The 25,273-nt window shown below is 45.6% G+C and overlaps 1 protein-coding gene across 6 annotated transcripts in view; it reads left to right on the plus strand.

The window, feature by feature from the left end:
* DBN1 (drebrin 1) overlaps positions 1–24,818 on the plus strand; it is a 326,031-nt gene extending 301,213 nt beyond the window's left edge. For all 6 annotated transcript variants that reach the window (XM_069651515.1, XM_069651516.1, XM_069651517.1 and 3 more), the window contains one exon: positions 18,620–24,818. In XM_069651515.1, coding sequence (XP_069507616.1) covers positions 18,620–18,699 — 80 coding nt within the window. In that variant the 3' untranslated portion in view covers positions 18,700–24,818. The remainder of the gene's footprint in view (positions 1–18,619) is intronic.
* The last annotated feature ends 455 nt before the right edge of the window (positions 24,819–25,273 follow it).

A 25,273-nucleotide genomic window follows, 5' to 3' on the forward strand; every position in this document is an offset into this window, starting at 1 on the left:
TCCCCAAAAAGTAATTTAATTAACTTAAAACGTGCATTTCTATAGACTTCTTTGGTATGGCTACAGGGTTGTCCAACTCCAGGTCTCGAGTGCGGGAAACCTGACGGGTTTTCAGAATATCCCTCCTTAATATTCATGAGCGCAAACATTTGCATACAGTTAGAATCATTGGCTGTCAATTTATCTCATGAATATTAATGACGGGTATACTGAAAATCCAACACGATCGTCCCTCGAGGCCTGGAGTTGGAAAGTCCATATTTCTGACTGTGTCCTGTCTCTTAGCTGACCGAAGTCCACATCCCAGCTGCTCCGAGCCTTCTAACGCATCTGAGATCTTCATGGTATTAAAACTTTGTTTAGTACAGTGATTTTCTGGTTACACCCAGTCATGTCTCTCATAATTACAACAATTGTAGATCAGACGGTCTGAAAAAGGAACTCAGCGACATTTTCGATACAAAAGCTACAACAAAAGCAGTATTTCAAAAATGTCCGTTTCCACAACCACAGGTGGCGACAGTCATTAAAGAGAAAAGTAACGTTCATTAAGATGTACAAGGTCCCCAATATAGCACAGCCCTTGTCACTCAATTTGACCCTTCACGTAGTGTGGCTTGTACCCTTGAAATATCTATTTCCCTCAAATGGGAATGTCAGTGTAGTAAAGCAGGACACCCTGCGTGCCTCTATGCAATAGGGCCAGATTTCCCAATCTCTGTTAATCTGGCTGGGTAATGTTTTAATAGATTTGTGTTCAGCACACAGCAGATTATTCAAGGTTACAGGTGCATTCAAATTACTGATCATTCTGTTGGGATGATCTATAGACTTGCCACCACCCCAAGCAACGGCTGTTGAAGTTGAGTAACAATATGATACTTCCAGAAGTCTGGTACCGCTAGACCCCCCTACTCGTCAACCATTTTCAATGCATAGTATGCTGCTGTAGGTGCCCTATTCACCTATAATACTTTGTTTTAAATTCTTTTTTTAAGTGTATGTATACAGTTCATAAGAACTTTCACATATAACAAATATCACAATAATTGTTTCAAAATGTTTCATTCACATCATAAAAACCATCTGATATCACAAATGTCACAATAATTATATCCATAATATCCTATTCTTTTAATTTACACAGATGAAATTAGTACAAAAGATCACAAAAAATATAAAATCACGAAAAAGTATGATGAGTAGTCGGTTTCTATAATTCTTGTCTGTTAACTAAATTCCCTGTGGCCATAACACCCATCCATACATGGTAAAGTTCCATGTGCAGCGATTTACTGTCCATATTTAAGCCGTAGCTCCATAATGAATCACTTTTAATGTTATCGAGGTAAATCGCAAAAGGACCCAATAATTGCTCGTAAAGGGGGCCATGCTCACAGCATTCTGCAAGAACATGATGTGCTGTTTCCATATTTCCCTTGGTACCGAACAGACGACATCCCCTATTTTCTATGGAGATATTAAGTTAAGGCCCAATGGATGCCAGAACTGGTAATTTGTTAACTCTAGGCAAGAGGCAGAATTTACATAGCTCAGCATACGGACATATTTTCAAATAATTTTGTGGTCCTTTGAATGTGTGCACAAGCTTTCCCATTACTGCATCAAGGCTACTCAATGTGGCCAAGTGGTTGTAATTGGCTGACCAATCCCATTCCTCCCAATTTTTTCACAAACCTATTTCTTAGCACATGATAGTCCTAATCCCAGTCTGTCTGGCAATTTATTACCTAAAAGCTCTTATTCGCTAGATGAGCGAGTCCGCAAAGTACATTAGAGACACTTGCCTCTCCCAGCTATTTCAAGAGTGGACAAGTCAGAGTTAATTTAGATTTTAAATACAATAGGCAACGCCTTTTCAAGGATTGGGCAACCAATGAAACAAGATCCAGTTCCAGTCTGATTATTTCAACAGGAACACTAGGGCCTAGTTCTAGTATTTTCCTCCAAAATGTGCCCTCAATCATTTTCAACCATGTTAGTTCATCCATACATAATGCCTGCAGCCCTTATAATATGGATGCACAGAAACTTTGTTTATATAAAGTCAGGATACTGTGTAAGCTATATCCTGAAACTTCCCTGATACATTTAATTATCATTTGTGTTAGGGCTATCGCTGTATGCTTTTTGCCGCTATTACTGCCATGTATTCACCCCTCGGTGTTAGCTCCGGGCCCAGATATTTAAAGTGGTCAACATATTCAATATGGTTCCCTGCCACTTCCATCCTTCGAGTCGAGATCTGTTTATAAGAGAAATGCATTTGTTTGGTCTTTTCATAGTTAATTTTTTAATCCGTAACATTGCGCATAGCTTTGCAATTCAAGAAAAGATCTTTTGAGACCAGAAAAGGTGTGGTCACACAGAACAAGTTTGTTCGTATATGACAGATAGAAGACCCTTTCACCTGAAATTCTCAGAGGGCAGGAATTTACGTGTCTCAAATGGTCAGGCAAATCCACCATATATATGTTAAAGAGTAGAGGGAGATTACACAGCCTTGCTTCACACCTCTACCAATTTTGATAGGCTGCGTGACGGCATCCCTACTATCCAGGCGACCTGTGCAGTGGTCATCTCATGCATGCAGCGTACCACCACTAAGAGATCCCTCGGGCAACCAAAAGCTTCTATTTTCATCCACACTTACTTTCTATTAACTGTGTAAAATATGCCTCGGAGGTCTATCATAGCCACATACAATGATGGGATTGCCCTTGGTTCTGGCTGTCCTAGTGAGAGCATCCAACAGCCATAAAAGAAGGTTGTGTTCTAACCCTTCCTAAATCCCACCTGAAACATGCCCAGAAGATTTGTGGATCGTTCCCATCTTTCCAGCCCATCCAGTATAATGTTAATGTTAAAGGACATTTGTACCGCGCACTATCACCACCGGAGTGGTCCCCTGGCGCTCTGGCAGCTCTGAAAGAGGAGGGGAAGGGTGGTTAGTGGGAAGTAGCTGGAAAAGTGCAAGAGAGCAGTGATGTGCTGTTGGCTGCCTCAGCCCGGTGGGTCCGTTCGTTGGGCCTGGGGTGTTTTGCGGCCGGTAGTCGTCGTGTACTCTTGTGCGAGTCTGTGTGTTTTTTGTTTTGTTGTTGAGGTAAAGTTTGTTCCTGAGACATCAAGCACTGTAAGGAGCCTGAAATAATAGTTTACGGAGTTGGCCAGTTTACATATCAGTTGCCTAGGTAGGAAAATAAGATTCAAACACATACAGAAACCTATGCAGCATGACCATGTTAGCAAGCACAATATTCCCCGTCTATGATGAACGCAGTTAACACCATCTTCCCTTCCCACAGCTTGTGATAAGCTATCAATCTTTTAGTGCTGTTAATGTGGTTAATTCTATCATGCTCCATGTCCACCCATATCCCCAAATATTTGAGGCTCAGCTGAAATCGAGATAATGATCACACGGTCATTGGGTCGCAATTTGAATGGATAAACTGCTGATGTCCATAGATTTATATTAACACTTGATCCTTTCTAATTAATTAAAAGTATCGGGCATGCATTTTAAGTGCCTCTGTCTTGGCACTAGTGTACAGTGAGATGTTGTCAGCACAGAGGGACGCATGTGATTCCTTAGCCACCTGATTGCCGCTATCACCAGATAGTGACCCAACTGCACAAGCCAAGGCATCCACAGCAAAGGTAAAGCAAGTTCAAAGTGAACAACCCTGCCTAGTCCCCCTTTGTATTACAAGGCCTCTGATCTATCATTTGTTTTAACCCTAGCCCCAGGCTCCTTGTGTAATAAATGGGACCAGCCTGCAAAAGTCTCCCCAATCCCATAAGCTCAGTTGGCTGCTGTTGAAACTCGCAATCTATCTGATCAAATGTCTTTTTGTCATCGGGACACATAGCCCCTCGACTTGTTCTTCGCTGAATCATAAATCACAAACTGACAACAGAGATACAAAGTTGGATCACATCCCAGGGGGAGGAAAGCTGCCACCAATCACCATTTCCAAACTTGTGGCTAAGATTTGGCTTAATACTTTGACCATCAACATTTGTAAGGGACTATGACCTATAGGAGCTAAATGTCATAGCTGGTTTCCTTGGCTTCAATACCAAAACTGTTGGTGCTTTTTATAGACCATGAGAGAATGCCTACCTTTACAGCCTTGGTATATACCCTTCATGGGTAAGCTGACCGTGTATCCTCAAACTCTGAATATAGCTCCACAGGTATTCCATCCACATCCAGCGTCTTAACCGTAGCCAATTGAGTGATGGACTATTTCACCTCCTGCAACCCATTGAGGCCATCCAGGGCTTCCTGTTGAATGGCACAAAGACAGGCAGATAGGCATCTACCAAGCAATCAAAGATGTGTGCTGAATCTGAACCAATTTTTTGAGTGTAGATAGATTTGTGTTCCTGAAACATGCAATTGATGATTGGCTGGTTATAGGATAGCCCACGCTCCACAGTCACCACACAAGTAATAGGTTTCTCACCACTCTGCCTGTTTAACAGCCAGGTAAGCATTCTCCCTGCCTTATACCCCTTGCCGTGTTAAATAGCAACATAGGACTAATAAATAGGTTGGAGAAATTTGACCCACTTCTCTGACCAGTCCCCTCTCGCCATAGCCATTCAGCCAAGTGAGAGATCAGATCTGTGCTCCGACTGCCAAATAACTTAATGTTTTCTTCCTGGGTTATTTCCCTGTTTAGTGTTAACTCCTGAGACACCGACATGCAGAAACCCTTTATATAGAAACTCAAGGCTTTACAAAAGTCCCCACATTTCCAACCAAACCCTCATTTCTTTAAAAACAAAGAGGAATACCCCCCCCACACCTCCTCCCCACGATGAGAATGGAACTCCACATCAATTAACAAGATGGCAGAAGTACTACCCCTGCCTATGCTTGGAGGGACGTTAAGTGGGGAATGATCAGAATGAGAACGATTTAGGTAATTAGTTTTTACTACAATATTTGCTCCCACATCCATAATCAAAAAATGTTCCCTTTACCGGGGAGAGAAAGGAATATCCCCTTAGATGCAGCTGCTGTTTCTTCCACATAGCCATCGACTCCAAGTCAGTTGTCGCCACAGTTCATGATCGAGCTCTTGTGCCCAAGTGCCAGAAAGTACCAGCTTATGTGTCTAAAACAAACCATGTGAAGCATGCAATCGTAGTCAGCTCCATAGCCTTATGGCCTGCACCATCTTAGATATGATGCTGACTGCTTCCATGCTAGGTGCATGTATACCAAATATAAAGATATGCTTCCCACACAGCATCCCTGATATCCCAAAAACTACCCTGCTCATCAGAATAGCTTCTGGATAACTGCACTGGTACAGAAGGGTTCAACCAGACCCCCCCCCCCACACCTCCCCCGCAGCTGATGAAAATAGTCTCTTCATCTTTGAACTAATAATAAAGGCTTTGCTTTAGCATGCTGCTTCTCGTGCAATAGTGCAATGTTAACTGTTCTATGGATGTAAGGCCCACTCTCTTTTGAGCACCCCATTGATGCCTTTACATGCGATTCATAGCAGATTCATAGCAGATCAGCTATTAAAACATGTGTACCTATCTAACCAGAAGAGCGTGAGCCCATACATTCAGGAGTGGAACATCTGTCACTAAACAAACAAAAGAAAACAATATCCCATAACTCATCGCCCTTCCATCAACTCCCCCTAAGTGAACTTGCCTAATATCATGTATCTCATATGAAAATGGTCCTCCCCATTCTGTATCCCAGCATGCTCACCTACACCATTGTCAAGTAAAACAAATAGATGAATGGTGCATGAATGAGGGCCTACCTCTCAACTCCCAACACCAAGCTAAGCAAGAAGGAGCGGACCAATGCACACACGAAATAAGAACGACCGGCAAAGACAATGTGGAATAGCCACCTCAAGAACTGTTTAATGTACTCATAAATTAAAACTCATGTCCACAAGCGCTACCCATGACCGATACCTTTTGTGCAACTTGCATCAAAACTGTAAAGTAAATGACCTAGAAAGCAACACATATGACCAACCATGGGAAACATATTATATCATGTCCTACACAAAGCAAATAGCATAGCAGCACCCGTACCTGCAAATAAGGATCTCTTCCCATGTATATTGGTGCAAACTAAGGCTGGAGGTAACCAAGTATTTTTAATGTTCTTTCCATGAAGCTTCTTCACACCATCTAAGAATTACCTGAGTCTTTGTACCTGTATTATAACCCAAACGTAAGGCAATTTTCCTTGCATTTAACTTCCCCTGAAAAGGTGCAGCTCTAAGTATCTTAGCCTTGTCTTGATAGCTTAGCATCCTGATCATCATAGTTATTGGCATATCACCTTGTAACGGCTTCTGTGTTGGAGTGTGATGTGCTCCGCCAACCATTGTGCCTCAAAGTTGGATGGGATTCTCAAATAATGTTGGAAGCAACTTCTCTAAGAACAGCTCTGAATGGCCAGTCTCTGTTCCCTTGGCTAGGCTGAGCAGTCTGATGTTATTCCTATAGGTTCCATCTTCAAAGTCCTTCGACTTCGCCATAATTTCCTGATGCTCTGACTTACATGGCTGAATGCCTCTTCCATGACCTTGTAGTTTATCTTCACTTGCAAGCGCTCCTTTATTTTGTTTGTCTTTCTGAATATATGTGAGTTTCTGTGCCATTCTGTATCTTCTCACTGAGCACTTAGTTTTCAGAATCCGACATTTCAGTTTATAGGTTGACGAGAGGCGATTTCTCCATAACCACCCCACCCTCTGCCATGTAAAGGTCTTCATGTGCATGCCGGCCAGCAAAACTATCCTTAATAGGCATTCAATTCCCCTTTTCATGCCCTTCGCTTTCAGTTGGCTCATTTGTATGATTGTTAAGCTGAATTTTCAGGATCAGCCTTGTTTTTCTGAGAAGCCACTCTAGTTGGTGAGCATGGTAATTTACACTCGGATGTGGCCAAACTACTCTATCATGGTAATGCAGAATGAGCAGTAAGGCAGCCTCTAGTCGATATGTGGTGGCATAGTAGACAGTTAACCTTACAAGTACTCAAGACCAGCAGCTCAAGTACAAACATATGCTAACGTATTAGGCCTTAAATCTAAGCAAGTGAAGTAATTCCCAAAACATATGCTATAGACGTTTGAATACACAGTAAAAGCAGTTCAAATCATTGAAACTGGGTCCACTCTTAAGCAGTTACATGAGGAAACAGTGAATTAAAAACAATAAACATATACCTTGCCTCATATAAAGCCTGTACCGCTTAATCAGTCCTTCTGTTTCAAGTAAATACATAGACCTTAGTGACTCAACATAGTCAAAGTTCCAGGTATGTACCTGTGTAAGGATCATGAAGTCTTAAGTCTCCTTAGAATAAACCTTGGCCAAGCCAACAGTTCGATACGGTTGCAGAATAAAGCACTTGGATTTTCAAAGATAACCAGTTTTTATGGGTGCACTCCCAACCCCACCACACTTACCATCGAAAGGGATTCTGGCCAGTAATCCACTGATTTAGGCCCATACAATTCCTAGGATTGGGAGGGAGGGGCGGGGTGAAAATGGGTAGTATTCTCTGAGTGCCAACCTCTAGGTTATTTAGAATTCCATGGGCCACTTCTGCAATTGGTCCGGTTGCATGTGGTCCAAGGGATATGGGTGAAGTGGCCGAAGTCTGCTTTGGGGTTGGTTCCGGCCAGATGGCGTGTCCATACTCTGATGGAATGGTTCTGAAGATCTTCTTGCAGCAGGGCAGCCACAGCACGTCCCACAACAAAGAGCCCCCAGAATGCGTCAGAGTCTGGCAGTACCGAAGTTCACCTCAAACATGGGGCAACAGGCAAAATGTGGCATTGAAGATTCGGCTGCAGGAAGGCCACTCTTCGTGCAAGAGAGCAGCTACTGCATGAGGGATAGCCTGGGGCTGCAAGACAAAGATATGCAGAGTCCCAAGTTCCAACTCTGGATGATGACTAATGCACTGGATAGGCCTTTTGCAAAAGTAGGCAGCCCACAGGGTGGACTCAGAACACTTGCAATGACTTCTGATGGCATGCTCCTTGTGCAGAGTCCTTATTTATTTATTTATTTATTTATTTTTACATTTGTATAGTGCCTAAACCCTGAGGCACCAGGGTGCTGTTGCAAACCAGTTTCATGATACAAAAGCTTCAACAGGCAAATGACAATTTACCCCTGACACACCAACTCGTTAACAGTACCTCTCATGACTTTACCCTCTAGGAAGGATGTAATCCACGCCGTGGCCTCCAGGGAAAAGCTGGCAGAGGTGGTTGAGCGGGTGACAAAGGGTTTCATGGTTTACCAGGTCGAAGGCGGCCGAGAGATCCAGTAGTAGGATGGCTGGGGTACCCTCATCTCTGTAGGCATCCAATTGGATTTTTAAATCCAGTAGGGCAGATTCCGTCCCGTGGCCTAGGTGGAAGCCAAATTGTCGAACCCCTAAAATCTGATTTGCTTCTAAATAGTGTTGGATATGCATGTATGCAGCTCTGTCAAGGATCTTGAGCAGGAAGGGAACAGTGGTGATTGGGCAGTAGTTGTTAGGCCCCTCTGGGTCCAAAGATGTTTTTTTCGGTAGGGGGAGGCCCCAGGATTCTTTAAGGCTTGCCGGAACCAAGTTGTTGGAGAATGAAGAGTTGATAAATTTGGTGATAAATGGGACAAGGGCTTCGGAGCAATCTTTTGATAATGGCTGTTGGGCAGATGTCTCCTTTGCAGTTGGAGGGTTTGAGGTTTCTGTGGGTATTGGTTGTTTCTGATTCTGAGATGTTTCTAAAGTAGAATGGGTGTGTGGTGTGTGTTCTAGAGATGGGGGGTGAACTGGACAGGGTGATTAAGGTTAGTTTGTTAGCAATCTATTGTTGTAGGATGCGTATGGAATTCCGTATGTTAGTGCACCAAGTTTCATCTTTATTGAGGCCATCGGGGGCAGGGACAGGGGATTCTAATTCCCTAAGAATTTTAAATAGGTCTTCAGAGTTAGAACTAGCTTTGGCGATTCTGGAGTTTTAAACTTCCGCTTTGGCTGCCGAGATGGCTAGTTTGTAATCTATGGCAATCTTGTTTAATCTCAAATGATGGTGGTTGCATGGGTTTTTCTTCCAAATGGCTTCCGCTTGTTTCTTCTGTGAGCGCAGAGCTTGGAGATCAGTGAACCAAGGGTTAAGGTGGCCCGTTGGTTTGGATTTTCTAGGGAGGAGCACAGCCCCTAGATTTACTGCATTGGTCATGGTGCTGGCATAAATGTCACCTAGGCTTTGGGGGTCTGAGGCCTTAAGACAATCCAGACTCAGTGGTGAAAGTGAGGGAGTAATCGACTCTTTGGTGATTTTGCAGGAGCTGCGGGCTATATGGGTGGTAGTGTGGGTAGTGAAGGGAGTGGAGGTTTCGGTGTAGGCAGGGAGAAGCTCAGTATGTGGTGGTCAAACCAAGGACAAGGGGTGTTGGCGGTGATCAGGATCTGTCTGTTCAGATCGGCAATCCAGTCCAGGGTCTGTCTTTGCAATGGGTGGGTGAGGCCACACAGTGTTTAAAGCTGAGGTCTGTAAGGGCACTGGCTAATGTGGGGGCTGATGGGCCTGGCTGGCGATACAGGATATGTATAGTGATAGTGTCTGTGGAGGAAATGCTGAGTTTATTGGAGAGACGCTCTGTGTGCTTCTGTAGAAGTGCTGCAGAGTCTGATTTGGGAGTCTCTGTACCTAGGTGCTACACCTTTGCCTCGTGTGAGCGGTCTGTCGCAGCTCAGGATGGAATAACTGCCTGGAATGGCTAGAAAGAGTGCTGAGCCAGAGGCTTGGTGAAGCCAGGTTTCGGGGAGGGCCAGAAGGTCTAGTTTCTGCGAGGTTATCAGATCATTGATATGCAGCTTATGAGCCGAGAGTGACCTAGCATTAATGAGGGCTCCAAATAGAGGGGGAGGGGGTTGCACTCCGGGGGATGGGTCAGGGTGGCGGGTGGTAAGGCGGTCAAGGGATTCAAAGGCGAAATGGTGGGGGGTGCACTAGTAGAGGTGTCATGTTCTATTCCATGCTCAATAAGAGGCCTGCTGAGATCCTCAATGTGGGGGCAGCGCACAGTGGTGGTAGGGTTCAGACATGAATTCTGGCTGTGAGTGGCAGGGTGGGATGGTGTGGCGTAGGTAGTTTTTGTGCTAGCTGGGCTGTTGGAGTCATGTGTTGTCTTCATGATTGAGGTGGAGCAACTAGGGTGAGTTCTGGCCCTCAGGTGAGACTTTCATCTTCGGGAGGAGGCTGGGAGATAGCGGGGGGTAACTCTGGGTGGCCTCTATTGTAACCTTGCATTCCGACCACGTATGGGAGCTGGTGTAGTTTTAAAGGGCTCCCCTTGGGTAGTGTTGTGAGGCCCATTAGTAGTTGGGCAGGTGCCGTCTATGGGAGATGGCTTGTTAGGGGCTATAGCAGGGTGGAGCGCAGTTGCAGCTCTCTGTCTGGGTTCGTTCGGGGCTGGGACATAGCGGAACGTGAAGGCTGCACACTGCGTGGGCTTGATCAGGGCATTGCATAGTGCAGACGTTGCTCTCTGTGTAGGCTTATTCAGGGCTGGAGCAGGTTAGAGCTCAGTAGCTGCTCTTTGCGTACGCATGTTCGGGGCAGTGCAGAGCGTGGTAGCTGCTCTGAGTAGTCCTCTTCGGGACTAGAGCCGGGCCGAGAGCAATAGCTGCTCTCTGCATGGGCTTGTTTGAGGAAGGGTGGAATGCGGTAAACGTTCTCTGCGTCAGCTTGTTCAGGGTAGGGCAGAGCGCGGTAGTCGATCTCTGTGTGGGCTTGATCGGGACTGAGGCAGAGCAGAGCGCAAAAGCCGCTTTTTGCAAGGGCTTGTTAATTGTGGAGCGGCGCGGAACAGCCACTTTCTGCTTGGACTTGTCCGGGGTGGGAAGGAGCGTGGTAGCCCTTCTCTGCAAAAGCTTGTTCGGGGTGGGGCTAACTGTGATAGCTGCTTTCTACGTCGGTTTGTTCGGGGTGGGAGGGAGCATGGTAGCCGCTTTCTGCATGGGCTTGTTCAGGGGGGGGGAGGGAGCGTGGTAGCCGCTTTCTGTGTGGGCGTGTTCGGGTTGGGAAGGAGCGCGGTAGCTGCTGTCTGCCTATGCTTGATCGGGCGGGGATAAGGGCAATAGCCGGTTTCTGCGTGGGTGTGTACAAAGTGGGGAGGAGCGCATTTGTGTCTCTGTGCATATGCTGCTACGGGCAGGGCCAGGGCAAGGCACAGTGGCATCTCTCTGTGTGGGCTTGTTGCGAGTGTCTTGTCTATGCGTACATGAGATTGCATTAATGAGGTGCACAAGTGGATTGATCAGTGCAATCCTGACTTCTGTCAGAGGATGCAAAGAGGCGCAAGTATTCGTTTGGGGTTGGAGGATGCTAGAAGTTCCAAAGGTAATGCATGAAGGAGAAAACTTGTCAGGCAGGGAGTGGACGTGTGTCTGCAGCAGCGTTGGGGAAACCAGACCAGTGCGCACAGTCAAGTAGACTCTGGCAATACACAAAGGTGCCACGTGATTACCCTTTGCCTGTGGGGGTGTCGTAGCAGCAGTGGGGTGGGGCTGCCCAAGGGCCAGGCAGTGTGCAGGCTTCCATGGTGGCATGTGGATTCGGTGCCTGGAGGATGGTGGCCATCTTATTGGGGCCATCTGGTGCTTTGGGCCCTGAAATTAAAGTTACGAATCAGTAGTGTGAGGGATCGGTAGAGGTGGCATGGTGGTCGAGATCTGATGCTTCATTCTGCAACGCCTAACACCTGCGGCGCACAACACTGTTCCCTTGACCTGCACGGGCTTTGCCGCAGAGGGTCGGGAGCGTGGCGTTTAAAGCATGGCGGAATCGAGTTTCAAGCGTTGTGTAGAACGTAGCATGTCGATCAGGCAGCATGCTCTTTGGACCTGCGGCGCAGGCCTTGAATTGTTGGCCCTAAGGTTCAAGGGTCGAAGCACTGACAGTGTCTTTTTGAAGTATAGCAGGAAAGGTGGGCTTGACCAGGACTGTCTAGTGGCATTCTTTGGGTCTTCAGCTTGGTGCTTTTCTTCTTCTGTGTCAAGTCTCCATTCGGCGATCTGAACGCTTGCAGGGCACCCTTTCGTATTTCAAATTTGGACTGGAGGCTGCCCCGGCCCTCCAATGGCAACGGTCTGCACCATTCAAACTAATCAAGGCTGTCCAATCATAGACCGCCTCTGGCCTTAAATCTGCCCTGCAACAGACATCCCCTGGCTGGAATGTGGATTTGGATGACTATCCCGTTGCCCCATATCTCCCATTGCCCCATATCTAGGCAGGTTCCATATACTTTAACTTTTGCAGGGAATCCAAGCTGGATTCCGTCAAAGCGAAATCCTTATATGGCAATTTCCATCCTAAGAAAGCAGGAAGAAAGGCCAAAGAAATAGATGGCCATAGGACGGGGCGAAAACCACATGGCACGGTCACTGTACTGAAAAGATATGATGCAATAAAAAACAAACATGCACACAAGTACGATGAAAAATCAGAAGAACTTAATCCACTGCTATCAGTCCGTCCTAGACGTATCAAAATGTTACTGTGGTAAAAGGCTATACAGTTCCCCGGTAGCACTGCACAGTAAGGTGATGTGCACCAGCAAAACACAGGCATCTTGCAAGGGACTAAGCTGGTGACTATATGGACTGACGAGCACCACTAAATAGGTAAGTTGAGCAAGAGAAGGAAAGCGAAAGATTTTACTTGCCACCAAAAGTCATTACAGAGTTCAAGCTCATACCAAATAGCTGGGGGTTCCATTGAGGTAAATGGAAAACCAGATGCAAAAAGGAAAATCTTTCCTAACGACAAAGCAGGCAAGTGGCACCAAAGGCACTTGAGAGTACACACTTCAGTAGACCGGTCTAAGGTAAACAAAATGGATTTGTATGAGATTTGCAGTGTTTGTAGTACTGCCAATGGACTCGCATATGGCAGAACAAGGATGTACATTTCCCAAAGAATATTACTCCCTAGAATATAGTGTCTCTCACGTCACACCAAGATGGCCGCTGACTATGTTGTAGCTATGATCTCCAAAAGTGTGCAGTGTTTTTAGATCTACACTAAAATGACAGCCTAATGTGCTCTAACCAGAACATCCATTCTTCCCTCTCTACACTGCGGCTCACAGCTACCCCTCCCTACCTGAAATTGGGCCTCTTTCAGAGCTTCATGAGCTCAGTCTGTTCCGATCGCCATTTTGACCATGCCCCTGCTTGTTCAGGGATATTTGCTTAAGCTTTGCCCCCCTCCCCCTTATGCACAGAACAGTGTAAAAACTCATCACAAGAGCTGGACACCAACACTGATTGCCCCAGCGTGGGCGAAACAAGTGTGCAATATACATCTTCTGCATATTGCAGTACAACCTCCCATCAAACTGGCCTCAATGAAGTGCGTTGCTTACACTGCAGCATCAGTAGTTCACTCATCCAGAGCCACAAGGGCTCACTTTTGCAGCCTGCCTCCCAAGGGCCGATATTTCATCAATTTGCATTACAATTCCACAAGAAGCAAGCAAACCTAACACTCTGACCAGCTATTACAACCCGGGGAAAAGGTTTATCATTTGCTGTGAGAAACATTACATCAATACTGTAAATTGAACTCCAAGGGATATAGTCATGTACTTGGTGACAAGTCTTGACTCTGGATTGGTGTTTATCTCCCTTAAAGTGCATTTAGCAGTCCTTGCGGTATGAACTGGATCTCAACAAAAGGTTTATTGTTGGTGAGGGCACTTTGTCAAAGCCTTCATGGGAGGAGTAGACTGCTTACATCCATCAGTCTCACCATCTGCTATAAACATGGACCTGCAGTGACTAACCATGCCATCATTTGATTCCATTCACAAAAGTTCCCTAAAACATCTTACGTATGTAAGGTAGACCTTTTAGTTGCTATCCCTTCCAGAACCAGGATGAGTGGGTTACAGCCACCTTCAGTGGAAGAAATCTTCGTACTAATACACAAAGACAAGTTTTTATTTTTTTAGGACAGACCCTAGTTTGCCAAATTCATATCCCTGTGTCATGTCAAATAATCTATTGAACTTCCAACTTCGCAAATGCTTAAACCTAGCACTAATCCTGCATGTCTAGGTACTTGACCCAAAACAAAATGTAAAGTAAGGTAAAAAGCCCAAAAATGTAAAAAAAATTAAATGTGTTGCCCAGTAAAAAATGCCATGCCAGAGTCAGAAAACGTAACCAGGCTGTCTCCATCAACGTAGGCCAGTCTAGCCACTTAACTCTTATCATGTTTGCTTCAACCAAATTGTTTTGTGGCTAGACTGGAATGCATTGCTGCAGCCAGTCTGGTTACCCTTTATGTCTCTGGCATGGCATTTACTGGGCGTCACGGTTAAAGCAAACAAGATGATATGTTTGTTTTAACATTGATGACCAGTGAAAAATGTACCCCTTTCCCCTGCATCCCCAAATCAGAGACCCGTTCACAGTCAGCGGGCCTCTGATGTGTGGATGTCTGCGAAGTGGGTGCTCTCAAAGCGGAACAGCGAGCGGGTCTCTGATTCATTCACAAATCAAAGGCCTGTTGACTGTGCTGGTGAGTGGGCCTCTGAGTTGGGGATTCACGCACTCACGCACACATATTAACAGCATTCGTAACTTTTTCACTCAAGCACACATACCATACACTCTCTCATTCAGAAGATTCTTCATTCATGTGCGCACCCAACCACACACTCATTCCTACACATGCCACGCACACATGCACATTGTTTTTTTCATACCAGCAGCCCCAGTCCAGAAACTGCTCTTTTGCCATCAGGAGGACTGGATTCCTCCAATGGCTCGCATGCAACATGAACTGGAATCGGGGAGCGCAGGAGCAGGTAGGGTCCGCTGGCAGTTTAGAATGTGCAGGGACTGCAGGAGTGCACCCTGTACACATTTAGAGCTGCAGTAACGCAGTCTGATTCACCAATGGGCAAAAGGCTGGAGAAGCAAAATTCCCCTGGCATTGCATGGCCCCTTGGACATGCGTACTGGGGTATGAACTGTCAAAGGGAAACATGTTTCCCTTTGACAGTTCAAGTCAGCTCAAGAGCGCTCCCTCAACTGCTTCTTGCAGGGCTTAGTGTTAACAATGAGCTGTGTGAGAAACCCAACTGTGTTGTCCCACCTACTCCCCAGGATCCTCTGGTCAGGTGGCCAGGGAAGTGCCGGCCCCAATGGTGTGTGAGGAGCAGGTGGTGAGACCCTGAACTCAGGCCCGCACAACCAGGAGGAACCGCTGGTCACCGCAATGCTGCTTGGGTGAGTCTCATAGAGAGAGAGATTGAGAGAGACTCTAGAACATGCGACTGACTGAAGCAGATTGGGCAGAAGAATGTGAATGAAGCGGTATGGAGAGGAAAAGTGGAAAGAAAAGGAAAACTTGTGAAGATAGCAGATTGACATAAAAGTACTAAGATAGAGAGAAAGTGAGAGAAAGTCGGAAAGCAGAGCGCGCAAAGGAAACGTGCAATATTTAACAGGGCGCAAGCGACCCGAAAAGAGAGAGAAGGTTGCAAACGATCCGGCAGAGTGGAAAAGGTGCCCCTGGGCACGGAAAGGTCGAGAAAGCAAGAAGGAAGGTGCCAGTGTGCAAGAACAGGTAGAGAAAGCACAGGTGTGCAAGAGAAGGAAAGAAGGATGCGATTGGGCACGAAAAAGAGAGTGCAAGTGTGCAGGCAAAGAAAAGAAAGGTGCCAGTGGGCACAAGAAGGAAAGTCAAGAGCAAGACAATCTAAGAGGGGGGAGGGGTAAGGCTTGGAGTGGTCGCGCTTAGGATGAAAAAATAACCTGCTGTTTTCGAAAGCCTCTGATGCTAACTCGTGGAGAGAATTGTATATGAAAAATAAGGCAAATCCTGTCAAGCTGAACTTATATTTTCATTTAAGCTAAAGAGGGGCCTACGCTTGGGCAAGGGAACCCTGTTGAGGCCCACTAGGTGTATTGTGTTTGAACTGGGAAGAGGCCTAAGCTTGGGGAAGGGAACCCCGAGGCATTAAAGACATCTGTTTTAACTATGGAGAAGGTCCTATGAACTGTCCCTTTTGATTGAACTCCTCATTTTGAAGCTTTTCAACCTACCATTGGTGAGAAGAACACCTGAAACCAATCCTGGTCTCCTATTTTTGTTGAGCCACCACCTTTTTCTTTTGAAAGACTTCCTTAACAAATGTTTGTCAAAGAGTGAGGCAAGCATAGGTTTATACACAGATTTTTATTTTGGGCTTCTAGATTTTGATGGCCCTTATAAACATCAGCTAAGAGAACCATCCCTTTAGTGTTGGGACCAGATAGGCATTACACCAACCCAGGAACTTTTAGAAATCAAGGTTTTGAAAACGTATCCTTTGAGGCTGCGTCTCGCTTGTTACCATGCCTGTCTCACAGCTGGCTTTGTTGTATTTGCTATTTACTGAAAAGAAGGTTTATTTTCAATAAATAGCTAACTACGCACCATGAAGGGCGAGGAAAATGCAAATTGTTCTTGCCCTACATAAAATATCCTCGACCATGCGAGTGGGCAAGGAGATTTCTTTCAAAAGCTACAATGTAATCAGGCATTAGTCCCACTGGTCATGTGAAAGGATGTTATTGTTTAACTGGATGCAACAAAGCAATGTTTAAAAACTGCAAAATTGTTCATGTCTTTTGTAGCAGCCCATGAAGACAATTCTGTCACCAAATCCACAATCCTGTCACCAAATCCAGGATTGCAAGATGGATTGAAAGGTGCATTCAAGAGTGTTTTATACTAGCTCATAAAACACCAAGACCACAAAAGATGAACCACCAGTACTATGGGAGCCACACAGGCCTTCACAGGCAGTGTTCCACTAAAAAAACATTTGCAAGGTGGTAACTTAGAACTCAGTGCATACTTTTGTAAAACACAACTGCATATATCTGCAAACAAACTCAGATTCACAGGTTGAACAAGCAGTTCTTAGAAACTTGTTTTCTGCTATCCCTTCAACTGACACTCTGCCACACACAAATACTGGCATTGTCTTCTGAGGCTTGTGAATCTGTTTTGAGTCACATGCTTTGCATAGACGATTAGTAATAGTATTTCTGGAGCTTGTATCTGTTTAGATATATGCTCACCCAGTCACTCCTTGCAGGCATGACCCAAAACACATTGCTCTTACTCTAACACAGCATGCTCTCAGCCCAACTAAATTACAGACAACAAATGGTCATCTGCACATGTAAAGATAAGGGATAGTATGATGGGAATGCCCCTGTAGATGCCCGATTTTACTTTTGAAGAAAGCAACTTTTAATATTCCAGATCAACCACTAGATGTCACATTATGCAAAGCAACAGAAAAGCTATTACTGGAAGTAACATTTGTCATATGTGTCTATAATAAATATTTAAATGGGTTGCATCCATCATTTAACCATCTGTAAAGCTGCTCCTAAGGCCATGTCGTACCTGTAGTAATGAACTATTGCACATTGTTGGTGCTGAAAAGGTTTTCCCCAAACACCAGAGACGCCGCCTCCCTTTTCGGTGTCTCAAGTGCCACTGATACCAGAAATCTTCAGAGTTCACATTCTAATGGAAAGGTGCTGGACTGGACTATCCACAGGACTATAAACCTATCACACTAAAAGATCAGCACAAGCATGTAATGAGAATACCTCAGTATCCATCAGAAAGAACATTACCAAAAAATCACATGTTCTGCTATGGAGGCTGTGTTTTAAACGAACTCAGGTATAATATACCTCCCAGGTTTTAATTACATTTATTTTCTTTTTTAATTAAGTAGCTGGGATCTTGTTTTTTTGTTTCTTTACTGTGTTGAATCGTGATACTTTTTGTATGTGCCACCCACATATTTTCCATAAGAGGTGCATTGACTTTAACAAGCGATCAGCGTGTTGGTTCTTTTGGGCACATTTTCACTCATTGTACAAGACGGTAGGCATGTTGCTTATTAATCTTAGACCAACCCTGGTGCTTGTTGAATTTGTTTGAGAAAATAACTCCTATTAATCCATGCTCCATTTTCCATGGTGGGCTGTGGTGTATTTGCAAAGGCCTCTATAGTAAGTATCTTGGAGTGTGAAAATCAGCTGGTCTGTATAATGCAGACTTAGTTCTTAAGTTTGTAGCTGGCATTTTTCAGCTCTTCATTTTCGTTGCCGTCAATGGCATTTGTTCTTTGGAGCAGTAACCTGGCCTATGGAGTTTCAGGTGGAGAAGCCTTAGGTTGCTAGGGGGGGGGGGGCTAAGTGGGCTATAGCCCCTGATCTTTTGGTTGTAGCCCCGGATAGAATCTCAGGAGATGCAGCCAAAAGACTAGCTAGCCCCCAGTCCCAACAGTTCCGACATCAGCTTAGCCCGGGGTCTTGTCCAGACCTAGCAACTCCCCTGAGTAGGGGTATTACTAATGCAAATTGTTTTCTTTGTTTGTTATCTGACTTCCACAAAACCAGCCTGTATTTCTTCTAGAGTTTGGTCCAGGCCTCTTTCTGCACTGACCTACCTCTGTCAAGCTATCTGTACTGACCCTCCCTCTTTCTTTCCTCTTGTAGAAATTGACATCACATGCTGGGATGCAGACCCCGTAATGGAGGAAGATGAAGAAGAGGAAGGCTTTGGAGGAAACGCTTAGCATTACTGAAAGATGTGTTCCGTCTCGTGTGTGTGAAACGCACACTCTACGTGAAAACAAAACTGACAATAAAGCAATTAGAAACACCGGGTACCCATATTTGCTGAAGCATTTTACGGTGACGGAGTATTACGTCAAGCCTCACTGGGCGTATCCTTACCAGAGAGGACTGTCCCGAGCCATGGCTCACCGCAGGAAGCTTCTGGAACCCATCTGCTGGCTGCCAGGGCCCTGCTCTACATGGGTCTTTTGTAATGGATCAGACGTGTGTTCTTTTGACCGTTTTCTCTTCGTCGGTAGTAGCGCTGTGCTCCTGTTTGTTTCTAAATTTGGTTGGGACTTTTAATGCTGCCTTGCTTCTAACCCCCCCGCCCCTCCTCCATGTCTCCAGGCCAGATGATGCAATTACCAAGTGTGCGGAGACTGCAGGCCTTGCTCCTCTCCTGAGTTGGAGGGAATGAGGGCTGTACAGGGATGCAGAACTGTGCATGCCTTTAATCCTCTTACAGCAAGGGAATGTACAGGGGTCTATCTTCTGTGTTATGGGGGTATAGACTGTCAAGGACTTCTTTATATCCTTGTTTTCAGGTGGCCTGTAGTGCAAGCACCTATTTTCAGAGCGCCCCTGCCTCCTTGGACTGGTTCTCGCCTGTTTTGGGCCTACACTCAGTTTGTTTTGTGATTGGTTAGGAGCATTATTGTTTTGCTTCCTGATTGGTTTGGAGAAACAATCCCACTCCCTTATTTTTCCTTCAAAATCCAGCTTTGTAATTCCTTCGAGGGCCTTGAAGATTTTGCACGAATTTAGAAACCTTGGCAATAATTCATGTGATGCGAACTCAAGAATTTCTTCTTTTGCCATCGCCAAAGGGAGAGCCATTTTAGCTCCCCCCTTTCCTGTCTTTTAGCCTCTTCTTTTGCGCACCCCTGTTTACCTTTGTACGTTATTCTATTTGCCCCACTGTACCTTGTCATCCCCTCACATTCTTTTTTCTGGAATTATACCGCCCCCACCGCTCTTTCACTCTACCTCTAATCGAAATCCTTTTTTCTCTGCTTCCTCCATCTTTGAAGATCAGAATTTACCGCTTCCCCTGTCCGTACCCTACCTCCCCTCACTCATCTCATCCAACTCTTCCTCCTCCCTCCCCCTTTTATCTCTTCTACCCTTCCACTGCTCCCCTGACTCTTCGTTTCTCCTTTCTGCTACTCCCATTATTAATGTGTTGAATAATTCTATGTCACTCTCTTCTCCATTTTCAAATTATGGGGTCTTGCCCCAAATAGCGATGAGGAAAAACCTGCTTCCTAGAGATGCTGTTTTAAAAAAGTAAAAAATAAAAACGAAGGGCCTGCAACCTACACGCATTTTTATCCACGCCACCGGCTACACACTTCCTTCTTTTCTTCCTGCGGGTTGATGAATAAAACGCGCTCTGCACCAGAGGGTCTTACCTTCTACTTGGGTGCAGCACCTCTATCTTAAGCCTGTCCCTAAGATTTCCATTCCTTCCATGAACTGTCCTTGCATGCTCCATTCTTTTCAGATGTATGTCTGTATAACTGCTTCAAGCTATGCACAGTGTGCAGTGGTTACGCCAACATACCGGAATGGCACAAGGCTTTAGTAACCTCCCTCTAGACCATTCAGCCTTCTTTCTGTTTTTTTTGCCAAAATGACACCAATGGCGCCCTCTAAATAAAGCTGGATGAATCATGTTCGGCACTTTGGGCAAGGGCATGCACTGAAAGGACATGCAAAGAGTAGATATTTGTGAGAGGAGCAAAAATTGGCCATGTTGCAACACTCAGCAGAGGCTTTCTAATTTTGTAAATATTATCCCCCCCCCCTCCCACCGGCTAGTTCAGGGGGGAGAGGTCTCTTCTCCATTGCCTATACAGGTGAAGATCATTTCTTCAGCAAACAATTCTCAGTAAATGGATCACAAATCACGTGATACTGAATTATTTGCTCATCACAGTCAGCCGTACTTTAGTAAGGAGTGCTAAAGAGAAGCAAGTCACCTTCACTGAGACCACCGTGCTGATTCAGTGTCTTGTGACGTAGAGGTTGCATATCCCTCCCGCATCCCCTTTTTTCCAGTTTAGTACCAGCTCTTCTTGAGGTTGATAAGGCCATGGGGAAATATTTAATAGGCGGTGCATCTCCTGCTCACAGCAGTGCTAATGAGCAAAAGAAGAGCATTGTTTCACTGAAACCTTGACTGCCTTCTGGCTCTACCTCGTGCATCTGACACTTGACCTTAGACCCCCCCAACCCCAAGACACTCCCTCCCCACTCCCACAACCTCTCCCTTTGGTCAGTCAGTTTCCATGAGATCTTCCCTTGACAGCTGCTCTCTCTGAGACCACTTTTTACCCAGTTTTTCTCTTCAAGGCTACCCTTTATCCAGCTGCCCGATCCAGGAAATCCTCTACCAAGTTCTACTCTTACGAGACCTCCATCACTGCATCCATTTTCTGAGAACTCCTTTGTTGCCGGGTTCCCCTTTACCCTGTGAACAGCCTCTCTTTCCAAGACTATTTTTGTCCAGCCACTTTCCCCAAGACCTACCTCTACTTAGCTAATTCCTATTCTGCCCTTGCAACTATCAGGCTACATTCCCCACTCAGAACACCATATTGCTCAGATGTTCCTGCACCCTGCTGCTCTTCACTAGTCTTCTCTCTTCCTCCCTCTGAGTTTTCCCTCAATCCATCCCTCCACGTCCCTCTTAATTGCACCCCTGCTTATCGTAGCGTTAATGTTGGACAATACTGCAAATAATCCTGGTCGGAATTGTCGCTATATCGGTCCTGCTGCATTTCTATGCAAGTCTTGCATTAGCTTTGTCGTTGCCCTGCTCCTGCCCAGGCTTGTACACAAAGTTCAAGTGAAGCTTCGGTTGCAGCACACCGGCATCGCTAGTTCGGATGACACAGGCTTGGCAGCACTAGTTGTGATTTTTGGGTGTTGATGTTCGAGCTGAGATGTAGGAAGGGATACTTTTCCACCTCTCACCATGTTGCCCAAACTTGAAAGCTTCATCCCTAAAGGGCGAGCTCCCTTCTCCTCGGTATCCTATCTAGATCTATGTGCTGCCAGAAAAGGTTCAGCCAAGTGCAATATGAGACAATGCAGATTAAGCTTTTGTGCTTTGGAAAAGAAACCTAAGCCCCAAAAAGCAGTCGATCACGTTCTGTCCATCTATTGCAAATCTTAAAAGGATGAACTTTTATTTCAGAAGTACCAATACTGTTCAAGGGATGAAGAAAATCAAGCCAAACAAGTTCATATCTCAGCTTGTTATATGGAAGTGCCATTATGGCGGGGGTATTGCCTGGATTGGTTGCCTGCTTCACAATCAGAATATCTGGTTTTCAAAGTTGCGATGGTAACTTTAAAGGGCGTTTTTATTGATGTTTTTTTTTTAAAGACCGCAGCTGGAACATCCAGGTACATCCGCCATCTAATCTACATGCTGTTTCTCCGAGAGATGAGCCTGTACTGCATTCAGTACATAGACTTCAATTCTTCCTGTGTTCTCTTACATATTCATTTAAATCGAGAACCCTGCCTGCCAGTCTTCTTTTGCAGGCCCTTGATTTGGCAGGGCTAAGGAAACAATCGGCAGTGTCGATGTGAGTCAAGTCCTGAAGTTTGACATGGCTCTAACTGGAGACACCTGAAGTTAGTGCTCCATGGCCATTGGTCACATATGGTGTTAATGACTGCAGCTGAAGCACTTTGAAGATGTCTTTAGCTGGTTAATGGTATTTTCTTGAAATCTGAGTGGCTCATTCTCCAGAGGGCCTGATCCGTTCTGGAAATCTGACAGGCAATTGGCCAACTTGGAATCTTTGGCTGCCCAATTTGTCCAAGCTGTTCTTGAAATGTCCACTTGGATTTTCCCAAATGACTGTGCAATCACCTTCTACTGAGATTTGATTTGCTAATCTCTTCCCATGGGTTTGGATTAGGAGAGAACAGAATGTATCAGCAGGGGGCCTTGGTGGTGACTCCTATGCTCCAGTCCTTAGGCTCTCTCCCGTAACCAACACACCACCCTCATGTCAGAACTCGATTATTGTCACTTGGAAGCATCAACTTTGACATCTTTTGTGGGTGATGCATGGTAGGAGGTGGAAGGTTAAACACATGGAAGACGTTGCATGTGATTACCAGCCGTCGATTATTTTTCCTTTTTAACAGCATTTTATGAAGCAACTTCTCATCCTGCCATGAGCTAGCATTAGTATATGCAAGCACATAATGGTGGAGAGTATGACGTTTGCCTTTAAGGTCATGTTGGAGATACTTGCCCCAAAGAAACATATCCTCAAATGAAGGACGCTGAGGTGAAAGGATAGGAAGACAGCGGCCCTACTCTAAGGCAAGTCCCTTTCACCCCAATGCATCTTGGGTCTTCTCATAAACTATTAAAAAGCACCCAGATTTGGGAGGACCATGGTGTCCTGCATCAGGAAACCTGGCAGTGACGGACGTTGTCATGGGCTTTTCGTCTATGGGCTCAGTCTGTGACATTAGGATTACTGCAGAAATGAAAGGGCCTGAGACAGGTTTGGAGCAGATGTTTGATACCCCCACCTCTGTGCTTATTTGATAATCGCTTAGGTTTTACCATCAACACTCTGCCACCCCCGCATGCTTTCCTGTGGAATGCATCAACACATCAGTAGACCATGGGAACAATGGGTAAGGGTTCTCCTGAGTTGCTTGGAGAAGGCATGGGAACAGTTGGCTATGCGCTGATGGTATGAAGCTTGCCATGGTAAGATTATGCATGGTAGCAGCTCAGCATATGCGGAGAGTGTGGGTGGGTAGGTGGGCGTAAGGGGATTTCCAAAGAAGGCCAAATAAAGGGGTGGGGATGCTATGACGTAGCTCATAAATTTAAGAGTGTCAGAAGCACTAGGCCTGAGCTAAATATGTATGGTGGCATCTACGGCAGTTCTGATCGAAGCAGCACAGGGGGGTTTGCCGCTGGAAAGGCCCAGCCCATAGTTGGTGAGTGGGGTATCGTGGATACAGTTTAGCCTACGGTAAGATAATGGGGGTGGAAGGGAGGCCTTATGCAAGCCAGCTCATGGCAAGAATTTGGGGACGATCACATCAGCAGCCCAACCAGGAGTAAGAGTAGAGCCATGGGCCCTGAAGCAGGTGGAGCCTATTGTAACGTGGGGTGTTGTCTAAAGCAGCCCAGTTTATAGCAGGAGGGGCGGATACGCAGATTAGCACTTTCACACTAGGACCTGCAGCGGCAGAGCCCTTGGCAAGAGTGAGGGGGTGTGGAGTCTACAGCTCCTGCAGTAAGGGTAAGGGTAAGGGTGAGGCTTGGAATGGGGGAGAGGTCTATAAACACAACCCAAAGGTGAGAGGCAAGAAGAGGTCTTAGAAGCTCCCAATTTATCGCAAGAGGGCGGAGGTTATAAAGTACATAATTCATTGTAGGAGTGGGTGGGTGATAAGCTTCTTACTGTCATAAAAACCTGCTCCACTAATGCAGTCTGCTGAACTCCATACCAGGGAATTCCCGCAACTTGTGGGTAGTATGGGATGTGGTCCTTGGAGCGTTGGGGGTGGGAGTGGGAACTTGAATCCCATGATTATCTTTGTAAAGTTGTGTGAAAGCCTCACAGACCCGTTTCTGTTGCTGGTGGCTGCATTTCTGGACAAGAGTTGTTGTCTCTTACTCTTCTACCCCCCTTGCCAGCCCAAACAAATGCATCATTGTTAGGATTTCACTTGCCAAGTGAAAAAATAATCTGCCCCTTCCCTTTACAGGCCATCTACACTGGAGGCTCTCCCATCAGCTGAGGGGAACCTCTACCTGCTGTTTCATTGGCTCTGCTCCTCCTACCTCACTCCAGATCCATCCCTTGGTTCTCCTTCCATCTTTCCCATACAACTATTTCATCTCGCCTTCCCTCCCTTGTCTTCCTTCCTTTCTTTCTAGCATCCTTCTTTCCTGCCCTTCAATTGGTTTCCAATCCACAGGACCTGCTTTTCTTCCCATGTACAGTACCCGTTTCTAAAAGCACAAACCTCTGTAACGACCTGTGCTCGTGTATTAATAAAGAAATCTGGGTCAAATGGATCTCGTTTGGAGAGGGTCTTTGGCAGCCGTAAAGTGTGCGTGGCGTTCCAGGTGCTAATCACCTGGATTTAATCTTTAGGTAATGGACATACCTACTCCAAGGAGGCTCCACGCTGCCCTGGCGATGCCAGTAATTGTTAAACCAGTCCAGTTCTGTCCAGGGCATTGAGGAGAGAAGGCTCTTGTGAGGAATGAGAAGTGGATCGAGCAAGCGTGGAAACTTAAGTTGTTCAACCGATTTTGGCTCAGTCTGGATGTTTGGAGATTTGGTCTAATGAAACCCACTCACATACTGTGGACACTGAACATAATCACTTCACAAACAATGAGTTCTCTGGAGCGTAAACTCACTTTCACTCCCCTTGGCTCTGCCTGCTTTTTCAGCTTTGAAAGAGTTAGTTTATTTAAAATGATTGGCTGGAGATGAATATCTTCAAGTGACAAAGAAAGAAAGA

The sequence above is a fragment of the Ambystoma mexicanum genome, chromosome 3p (genome assembly GCF_040938575.1).
Source record: "Ambystoma mexicanum isolate Mex_15411 chromosome 3p, UKY_AmexF1_1, whole genome shotgun sequence".
Classification (NCBI taxonomy): Eukaryota; Metazoa; Chordata; class Amphibia; order Caudata; family Ambystomatidae; genus Ambystoma; species Ambystoma mexicanum.